The 11191-nt window shown below is 36.4% G+C and overlaps 2 protein-coding genes across 3 annotated transcripts; one reads left to right on the top strand and one right to left on the bottom strand.

Moving 5' to 3' along the window:
* The first annotated feature begins 210 nt into the window (after positions 1-210).
* Positions 211-4715, top strand: LOC145732845 (uncharacterized). The gene is made up of 2 exons (XM_081985375.1): positions 211-1384; positions 1441-4715. The coding sequence occupies exons 1-2, from the start codon at positions 467-469 to the stop codon at positions 2413-2415; spliced, it is 1893 nt and encodes a 630-aa protein (XP_081841501.1). The 5' UTR covers positions 211-466; the 3' UTR covers positions 2416-4715.
* LOC145732848 (serine/threonine-protein kinase polo-like) lies at positions 4703-9925 on the bottom strand. Of its 2 annotated transcripts, none has more exons than XM_081985380.1 (7): positions 9658-9925; positions 8409-9031; positions 8100-8335; positions 5796-5935; positions 5543-5736; positions 5241-5484; positions 4703-5178 (listed from the first exon to the last, which is right to left on the bottom strand). In XM_081985380.1, exons 1-7 carry the CDS (start codon positions 9745-9747, stop codon positions 4981-4983), a joined length of 1725 nt encoding a protein of 574 aa, XP_081841506.1. In that variant the 5' UTR covers positions 9748-9925; the 3' UTR covers positions 4703-4980. The 2 variants fall into 2 exon arrangements, with proteins under 2 accessions (XP_081841506.1, XP_081841507.1); XM_081985381.1 differs by having other exon boundaries at positions 8106-8335.
* Between the last annotated feature and the right edge of the window lie 1266 nt (positions 9926-11191).

The raw sequence follows: 11191 nt of genomic DNA, 5'->3' as shown, positions 1-11191 counted from the left end.
CCGTTGGGAAGCGCTTCATCTTCAAAAGTTAAAGATCAGCTGATTATGAAAGAATGAAAGATTTGAGTGACACAAAACATCCAAACTCAAGTTAACAAAGTTCTTATAATACTTTTTATTACAAAACTTAAAAAATTACAGACAAGAATTAATTAATAATAAAAGCATTGAATATTACATTATTACATGTCAGGAAAATTTTAAAGATCCTAACCTAACATCGCAATAATCACGTGACCAACGGTACGAAATTGCATACGGGGTAACGTGGAACAGTGCTTGTCAAATTTGACTTTTAACAATTGGCATGGACAGGGTCGGCCACCATTTTTTTTAACCTTGTTATTGTTTACAAAGTGTGGAAAAACACTTAAAATTTAAAGACTCATCAAATGTGCAGTATTAAATTATAAACTTGATTAATTCAGGCCCTGAATTAAATTCCGAAGTGAGTGTCGTAAAAAAAATGGATGCCGAGGGAAGCGAAGAAAACTCAGCTGACCGAATCGAGAGCAGCGACGAGTCTGAAGATGAAGAGTTTTCCTACATTCGAACCCGACGGGGTCTTATACAAACTAGCCGAATCAAAGGCGATAAACTCGACAAAAAGCACGACAAAAAACCGGATCGTCTGAACGGAGAATACTCCTATCAAAACACAATTAAACAGAGAGTAATTGGTCCACCATGCCTGGATTGTAGAATGGAATGTGATCGTCGGGTGGCTGAACGCTTCCGACAAGACAATTACCTTGCCTTTTGGGGCAAACTAAAAAGTTGGGAAGATCGTAGGATTCATCTCAGACGTTTACTCAATGTACTGTACACTCCACATCCAAAAAATGAAACACGCAAAAAGTTTTTACGCAAATACTACCTTGAAATTGAGGATGGTTACACGCTGGTCTGCAAAACTATGTTTTTTAACACTCTGGCCATCAGCGCCAAGTTTGTGGAAACAACCATTCAAAAATATCCCGACAATGTACTGGATGAAAGCACAGTGAAACTTGTCAACAGTCCTAATTCACTCTCTAAAACGTTGGACAGTACGCCAGGCCGCAGTACTAAACGTCAAAATGAAGTGAAACCAACTGAATCACCAGAAAATTCTGTACCAAAAGAAGAAGTGCCTGTTGAAGGACAACTGCTCATTGATGAGGTAAAAGAAGAAATTAAGCCGCCTTGTAACTGTTTGGGAGAATGTAAGTTGAAAATAGCTGAGGAGACTAGACAAAAAATTTATGAACACTTTTGGTTGAATCTGCAATCTTGGGAGGAGCGCAAGCTTTTCATTATTAACACAGTGGAAAAAGATAAATATACTTCAGTAAGAAGTTTTGTCTTACCTATGAAGGATGGTGCACACATTATTGTTTGTCAAGTAAGTGTTTTTTGTTTTTAGGATTTTTTAATTTGTTTGGAATTTCCTTTGTGCAGGAAATGTACCTGAACACATTAGCACTCTCAGAAAAAGCGATCGATGTTCTATTGCCAAAAAGTGAGCCGCTTAAACCACCAAAACGAAAATACCTCACCGATTATTCAGAGTTTACATCGCCGGGATTGAATGATGAATCACCAATCACCCCAAAACTGCCAAACCCCAAAGACTTTAGTACCAAAGATTTGCCTCAAATGCCAATAATTAAACGTAATAAACTCGAATTCACTCCATTAAAACCGCCTTGCTCTTGCTACCTCGATTGTAAATCCAAACTGACCGAAGATATACGTGAACAAATCCATAGCGCCTTTTGGGGTCTTCCAGCCCAAGTGGACCAAAAGCACTTTATCCTATCCACCATACAAACGCAAATCACCCCAGAGAAACACTATGACGTTCAGTATTTTATGCTGCCTTGCCATTATGACAATATTACGGTGTGCAAAGAAATGTACTTAAACACCCTTACAGTGTCTGAGGATTTTGTCTTTAGCACCATCCGAAACATCAATCATGACGGAAGTATTTGCGAGGATGACGATCAAGGCGTTACCAAGCGACCGCCTCAAAGTGAACCTGATTCGTCAGAACCAAAAACGGAGGTGATCAAACGAGGAAAACGATCGCGTTCAAGCAAAACTATGGGACCACCGTGTCCTTTGTCTTGTCGGCTTCAATGTAACGGCAAATTCACCGAGGAAGAACGAAAGGAAATGCACGACAAGTTTTGGTACAACATGGATTGGCAAGGCCGGAAACAGTTTGTGATGAACACTGTAGAGGAATTTCCAATCAAAAATCGATCGATTCCTGGCCGATTGACCAAACGTAACTTCAGTCGTATTTACACGTTGCCCTCGAAAGAAAACAAAATTACCGTCTGCCAGAAAATGTATTTTAATACTCTCTCCATTTGTAGCAAGTTTGTGTCTACCGTTCATATTTGGGCGTCTCAGGTTAAATGGTAAGTTCTTCCATTTACATTCAGCTCTCTTTTTTTTGTTCGTCCCTACAGAGTTGCCATATTTTTTATGATTGCTAGATGTGACAGTCAGATGGTTCAGATTCAGAACTTTTATCCCACTTACTCAAGAGTATTGATTTGCAGTGATTTTATTTTCTTAATTTAAACAAACGTAAAAAATATGGCAATCAAACATTTTTATAGACTGTATTAGCCACCTCTGCCATTGTAAAATACTTTGACCAAACAAAATTTTATAGTAGGTACCTTTTTTATCCTTTTTATATTATATAACTTTTTTATAGATTGTTGTTGGACTCTTTAATGCTAGTTTTATAGCAGATAATGTTTAGTTTACAAAATTCCTCAAATGGAGATTTAACAGTATACAGGGTGCCACAAATTCGTGTGTAAGTATGGGGATCTCGAAAACGTTAAAAGTTTGTTTAATGGAGATTTAGTTTTTATATTTTTATTATTTTCTCCAGCAGTTAGTTTTTGGCCGATCTTAAAACTGTAAGCTTTTTTTTTACAGCTTAATATAAATACAATAGCTAACAACAACTGTGCGTAAAGAGGGTCATTACGTAACGGAAAACTATGAGTTATTTACGCTGAGGTCCTAGGTAAAAATACAGGTGTGGTAAATCCAAAAGCGACCATAGGAAAACCATGTAACGGACAGAGAAACGTAATTGCATGCGCGGGAGAAAGACAGAAAACGAAAAAAATATCAAGTAGGCCATATTTTTAGCGCGCAGTTGCCAAACGCCGTAAGTATTCAATACCCTCGACAAACTTACTTACGGCGTTTGGCAACCGCGCGCTAAAAATATGGCCTACTTGATATTTTTTTCGTTTTCTGTCTTTCTCCCGCGCATACAATTACCTACGTTTCTCTGTCCGTTACACGGTTTTTCTATAGTCGCAACCAAAATTTTACTTCAAGGTTTCAACAATATTTATGCCTCTGTGAATGTAAAAGGGTGCACCCGCCAATATATGAGTTTTTACATTTATTATTTTTAATAAAACTTAGTTAGAAAATGTAAAGTAGGTTTTACACCAAAAGTTTTAATTCACAGAAATTAGAAACATTTATTTGATCAAAAAATTTTGGACTTTTTGATTTTACACTTATCAAACTTTTATGTCAAAGCTGTCAATGAAAACAGTTTGACCAACCAAACCAAGTGAATTTAGTGTTTAGGTGGTAATAATTGCAGATTATTCCTACTAGTTTTTCTGGTATTTTTGATATTTTTAATTTGTAATTTCATAATCATCCTGCATTCTGTGTTTATGTATTGAATTCTGCGGCTTTCACTCTCACTTTTTTGTTTGTTGGCAGTTGGCATTACGCAAAACGGCAAGTTGGATGAAAATTTAACCTGTCCTATTGGCGTTTCAAGTTAAGATTGCTGGAACTAACCATTATTACCAAGAACATTCATTCAAAATTAGTTTTGTTGCTCTCACAATGAAGGATGCTTTAAAATGAAACTCACATACCTGTGCATGTAAGTACCTAATAAGTTTACTGTACTAGAAAGTACTTACCATTGAGTATAGTGTTGGAGTAAAATCATCCCGCTTCAAAGTGTTCAACCACTGTTGAGTTAGATCCGGTTGAGCTTTATCCTGAATTTCTGTTACAAAGTGGCTTGAAAAACTTATGAACGGCAGCAAACAAAAATAACCTCAAGTTTTGATTTTAAACCGTAAAAATTCATCTAATCCTCAAAAAACTCAATTTCCACAATACAAACTGTCATTACTATTCCCGCCATATTGGAATTTTTGACAAGACATTCTAGTATAGTAGGCGGTGCAATGTAAACAAACGGAGAAATGACAGCTGGAATGCCCGAAACTGTTTTCAAAACTGATCACCAGAGGGAGTATCTCTCTTATCTTGAAACGCCAATACGGTAAAAAATTTGACATAAAATTTTGCTTTACACTAATAAAATTTGTCCTTGAAGCAGCTTTATGAATTTCTTTGACATCAAAGCGCAGTGTAAAACCTGCTTAAGAAAACAGTAAATCAAAGCAGCGCATAAATTGAATAAAACTTACGTCTACAATCGACTAGGTTCTGATTGAGGGTATTAGAATTTGTAGAGCAAAATATATCACACTATGTATAACCTAACATAGATAGAAGAGGATATTTTTAGACTTAGTTTTGTTGTTACTTGATGCAGGTAACTGATGTATATTGTAATTTTATTTTTAATCCAATAATGTAAAAGTAGGAGGAACCCTATAAAAAAAAAATAATAAAAACGTTTTTAATTAAAATTGTTTATTTAGATAATAAAAATTTGAATGAAACAAAGATTGTCCCATTCTTGATGAACGTATAACGACGTGACAGTAAAATAAGACTTCAGTTAGATTTGTCCATATTCTTATAACTAGCAGAAATTACCTTATTAATTTGAAGACTTGTTCGTAAATTATGTTAATGAAGTAATTTCTATTATTTTGTGCCATTATAATACGAACCCTCCGTTTAAATTAAAAAAAAATCGCCTAACAAAGAACACGTTTACAAAAATAATACTTAAGCCTTAACGATTTCGTTTTCCAACAGTATCGACACTTTATCGTAAGCGTATCGAATCTTTTCGAATAAACTGGCCAGGCAATGTTCTTCGATGGTGCTAAATCGGAACGTGCGGAATGACTTGTCTTCTTCGATGTACGTCACAGCCGCCATTAGAGGACACATAATTATTTTAGTGTGATCGCCAAAGTTTATCTGAAATTTGTTAACAAAAGTTTTAAAGTTGGAAAAACAACGTTGAATTGATATGTTTTTACTTGTAGTATACCGCTACTTAACAGCATTAGCACGCCTGAAGTAGAGCGGCACCATTGATTCAAATGGGGCGTTCTGGATACTGAATCGTATTCTTTGACCATGTCCGCTCCAGTTTTGACCAAGTGCTCTTTCATGTATCGACTGAAGTAGGACAGAAGCTTCATTTTTTTTTCGTGTACTTTCGGGTAGTTTTCCATGGTCATGTAGGATTCTTCTCCGTTTTTATTCACGTATTGAACATTTCTGAAACAAACCACACATTTCGTGCCATTTGCTGCGATTTTATTAATGCGAAACTCACATGCCATTGGCCAGCATAATTAGCCTGGTGGTATCGTTGAACATCACTCCGACACTTTCGTCAGAAAGCTGGTAGCCGAAACCGTACTTGTCCGAGTAGTCCACCCATTTGGCCACCCAAATGGTGGGCTGGGCGGCGGGATGCGTCATCTCGTCAGACACTCGTTTGTGTAATGTTGGTTTGCTTTTTATGACCTGATTCAAATAATTACGTCAATGCATTGTTAGACTGGATGGAACTTTGAACGTTTTACCGAAGCCAAAAGGCGTTTTAATGTTCGCAGACTTTCTTTGGCGTCAAACTCGTAATAATCGGCGGTCGGAGGTAAAGCCAGACCTGCCGCTATCGAATTGCGTCTACATACTTGCATACTGGCATTATTTGCCATAATATCTGTCAAAAGGAGTCAATTACTGATAATAACGGGTGTTCAATAATTGTTATGGTCAGGTCGCCTGTGGATGGCAATTGTCACAAATAGCGCATGTCTTAGATAGCGTTGCAAATAATTATTATATGACAGCTGTCATTTCAAACCACAGCCAACTTATCAACGGCCCTACGTTCATGCTAGAACCACAGCCAACTACGACCATAACACATATTGAATACCTGTTACAAATGAAATGAGTACCCGGTGAACCAATAAGACTGTTGGAATGAAATGTTCTATACATTTTTGCATAATAAACTAAAAACTGTGTTTTTCATATTTTTAAAGAGAACCAGCTTATCTATCATTTTAGTTATTTCAAAACCAAAGATGGTGGGGGGTGTTCAATTGTTTTTGCAATAACCTGCTTCAACTTCTTAACGATTCGACCGATTTTAACAAATTTAGTATCGTAGAAAAGAGCATTCCTTGGGCAATAAGAATCAACCGAAAATATAGTTAATTTAGTTGTGTGTTACTCCGCCAGGGGGCTAGTTTTGACACCATGAAGCCATTTCCAATTTAATCAAAAAAATCGAATGGAATAATGCGGATAAGTAGCCAAATAACATCCAAATAGGCCAGTGAAAACCGTTTTTCAAAATCTCGTTCCTAACCTCAAATATTGGCAAAATCAGATTAATGGATCTTTGAAGGCCAAGAATAGCCTGGTAAATTTTCTAAAACTATTACTTGCTTCCTCTTCCATTGACTCGTTTATATCTTCACGTCCTGAGACAAACTTTCACAATTGTGACACCAGTCACGTGACCCTCAGACACTGGACATACTGATTATCATGTCACAAACGTCAAAAACACTTTCATAAAGCTAAGAACTTCATGTATGTCTGATCATTCAGACGATAGTAAAATTTTGACACTTAGCTTTACGTCCTGACTGAGGCAAACTTTTACGGTTATGACAGCAGTCACGTGACCCTCAGACACTGGACATACTGATTATCGTGTCACAAATGTCAAAAACACTTTCATAAAGATGTAAACTACATTTTGAGTTTGATCTGTCTAAATTTATTAAAACCTTGACACTTTATAGCTTTACGTCCTGACTGAGGCAAACTTTCACAGTTATGACAAAATCAGATTAATGGATCTTTGAAGGCCAAGAATAGCCTGGTAAATTTTCTGTATAAAACGCATGCTAAACTTATCGCTTTTAATATTACTCTCTAAAATTCTTACTTTTAATATAAAAAGTAAGCCCAAAACCCAAATAGGTATACTATATCCAAATTGCGCATATTTTGGAATCTATCTAGCATTTTGGGTTTTTATTGTTTCTTTTTTTTGCAATATGATTCAAAAATGAAAAGAAAAACCGAAAAATGTGGAATATGAATGTAGTATACTTATTTGAGTTTTTAGGTTTACTTTTTAAACTAAAGGTAAGAATTTTCAGAGTAACGTTAAAGTGACTTACATTTAGTATTTTTTTGAAGCAACATGAAGGTTATAATAATAATTATTAATTTTAATAATGCTTTGATTAATTGAATTTAGACACAATTGCCTCAACATCTTTTTCATTTTGTAGCTAAATTGGTTTTTAGTTTTAGGAAATTTATCAGGCGATTCTTGGCCTTCAACATTCCATTAATCTGATTTTCCCAATATTTGAGGTTGGAAACAAGATTAAGAAAAACGGTTTTGACTGGCCTATTCAAAGATCATATCATTTGTGTCAAAACTAGCCACCTGGCGGCAAAGAATTCAACTAAATTAAATATATTTCCCAATGATTCTTACTGCCCAAGGAATGCTCTTCTCAATAATACCAAATTTGTTAAAATCAGTTAAACTGCTAAGAAGTTACAGCAGGTTAATACAAAAACAATTAAACACCCCCCCAGGCCATTTTTGTTTTTGAAATAACAAAAAAGTTTTACAAAAATGCTAGATAAACTAATTCTCTTTAAAAATGTGCACCAAAACTTGGTAGTTTGTTATGCAAAATTTATAGAAATTGCAATTTTACGCCTTCTGGTGGTCATTTTTAGAATTTAAGGAACAGTTTTATTGAATCACCCAAATGTTGTAAAATTTGTACTGTAAATATAAATTTGAATGTGAAGAATTACAAAAAAATGTGTTAAATATTTACTGTTACCAGGAAGTGCTGTTAATACTCCTCTATGCGGACTCGCTCTCGCCGACATGTCAACGTTGTCAAAACGAGGCGCCATAGTAAGACAACTGACTGGCAACGATGCGGGACAGAAGCCTTTGCACAAGAACTCGTGTCTCAGAAGCTGTTTAATGTTTGGACGTTTCGCCGGGTCCCCTTGCAACGTCAACATTATCATGTCTTTGGCCGATGATGACAAAACACTGCTCACCCTGTAAACATATTTGATTTCAATCATAAAAAGTTTAAAATATTGCCTGAAAATCTTGCTGATTCTATGCTTACTTGTAATCACATTTCCTGATTCTATCATACGTTTCCTTCAAACTGCTAGTCTCAAAAGGAGGTTTTCCAACCAGTAAAGTGTACATAATACAACCAATGGACCAGACATCAACTTCAAAGGAGTGGCCCTTTTTGTTCAAAATTTCCGGCGCGATATAATTGGGAGTTCCGCACAAAGTCTTCTTTCGTTCACCATCGTAGGATATTCTCGCCGCCAAACCAAAATCGCCGATTTTCACGCGCAACTGGTCGTTCAAAAACAAATTTCCCAACTTTAAATCCCTGTGAATGATGTGATTGTGGTGCAGATAGTGCACGCCCTGCACGATTTGGTTCATGTAGTACCGAGTTTCCGGTTCGGTGAGGGTTTTGCGCCGTTTGTGCAGCTCCATCATGGATCGGCGCTGGCAGAGCTCCAGCACGATGTAGACGTGGTGTCGGTCCTCGAAAAAACTGTGAAATCCCACCACGTTATTGTGGTTCAGCGAACGGTGAATTTCGATTTCCTGGGTCATTTTCTCGCGTTGGTTTTGACTGGTCATGAGTTTTTTTGAGACTATTTTGCCCGCGTATGCTTTCATATCCATGGTATTGATGATTTCGTAGCATCTTGCAAATCCTCCCTGAAATTACCAAAAGTTCGACAACTCAATGTTACCATTAACTTTTAAATGGAAATTAGCTAGTGCTAAGCTGTCAATTTGACAGGAACAAAGGTCAAAAGAAGATTTTTTATCCAACTTGATCACACTGGTATGTAATGTAATACTAGAGATTTTTGATAATTGTTGTGCAACATCTGGTGACATCTGTTTTTCATTTCTGGCATTCAGTTAACTATTCTACTGAAGAAGGTTTTGTTCTTTGGTTATCAAGCCTCTCTGATGAGCAGTAATTGAGTGAAAGTGATTTTTGGTCTGAAGAAATTAGCAATAAAGCCATTATATGGTTAAAAAAAAATAGTTTTTATTGAAGTACATAATACCCCAGGACTTATTTATGTCTCCTAGGTATATTGACCTTTGGTAACCCAAGTATTAGAATAGAGTTGGCATTCAATTTGTTAAATCTTTTACAAAACATTTTACATAAAACCTCTTCTCTCTTTCTTTTAGGTCTTGACTGATGATACTTTTTACAATGTACTGTACTGATGACCACTACAGAGAAACCATAGATAGTGAATGAAAAATGCCGTGAATGTACTTGGAAAACACAACAAAAACTTGCTGTAAAACAACCCACATACCTTTCCAAAGAATCGGCCCTTTTTATAAGTAACTTGCTGTGTAGGATCCTGTATAACGTCGGGGATTGGGGTGTCGGTTCCTTTAGACATGTTGGGGGTCAGACAAAATATACACAGACTACAAGTAAATAATAACACAAAGAAGTAATTCACTAATATACAACTTTACTAAAACACCCAACAAGTCTACTCTATCAGAACCTTTTCGATCGGTGCTTAGGACCAAAACTTAAAAACTAAACGACTTTCCATATCAATCAACTGTCAATACGAATTTCAAAACGGGGCGATGTGATTGGTGGTCTGGTAAACGACCTCAGTTAATTACAGAAATCTGTAAACTAACCTATCATCAGTCAAGATGACAGTGTGTGACGAGCTACCATGTGGTTCCTGGGCGGATTACCGTAAAAGTATCACGTGATCAAACCATGTAATACACAAACTTTTGGTTGGATTTGAAATAAAGGCGATTTTTAACTTAACAATTGTTTTATTGCCCATTTTCCTGACACTGACTGTGGAGAAGCTGCGATTTGAATGTACCACATTCGATGATAAATATTACACAACTTTTAAGCTAAAACTCAACGTATGATTGTACCCGCTAATAGAAGTTCCTACCATTTTAAATCAAATTTAAATTCCATTTCTCTTCAACATATTCCTTTTATGGCTGCAGTATAGTGTAACGTAAACACACTTCTATATTAGATTATTCGATGATATTGGCGAAAACTACTTATTTTTATTAATCACATTTCAAAACATAACATAGACTGCTTCAAAACATGGGTGATGAGACTTGGCAACGTCGCAAATTATCGTTCGCTGCGTCTAATCTTAGTTATTACTGTCAACCTTGGGAATCCGGAAACCATCGTGTCCTTCCGTCCATCATCGCATTCTGGCCACGCCTCCGTTTTCCAAGACGCTCGCTTATTTTTAATTTTGTATCCTGGCGCGACGAGAACAAACTTCACTCGTTTTGTTTCGGTCACTTTGACAGCTAATAACGTCAAAACCAGTCCGATTTCACTAGGCCTGATGGTACTCATTTTCGACTAATTTGGGGACGGGGAATCCATTCCAGCTGTCAAAATGACAGTAACTGTCACTCAATTCGAGACACTGGCGATTTGTGCAGATATCAAAAAAGTGATTACACCAATGGATTGGGCGTCCCAAAATTAGTCAAAAACCACCCTTCACTCGTTTTGTTTTGATAAAAAAACGCTTGAGATGCATTATTGTTAATATGTCAGTTTGACAGCTAATAACGTCAAAACCAGTCAGATTTTACTAGGGTTGATAGTACTCATTTTCGACTAATTTGGGGACGGGAAATCCATTCCAGCTGTCAAAATGACAGTAGCTGTCACTTAGTTCGAGATCGGCCAAACGGTGTTATCAATCAACTCATGTGGGGATATTTTTAGAAAGCTTGAAATGTGCTCTATCTTTGTTTTCTATGATATTTAGACGTACGGTCCATTTTTTTTTTCATACTGTGATTTTTTTCCGGTATTGTCAC

Source organism: Ips typographus, linkage group LG8 (genome assembly GCF_016097725.1).
Source record: "Ips typographus isolate SLU linkage group LG8, UJ_Ityp_2.0, whole genome shotgun sequence".
Lineage (NCBI taxonomy): Eukaryota > Metazoa > Arthropoda > Insecta > Coleoptera > Curculionidae > Ips > Ips typographus.
Note: the sequence above shows the minus strand (reverse complement) of the source record. Positions and strands in the feature narration are given on the sequence as shown.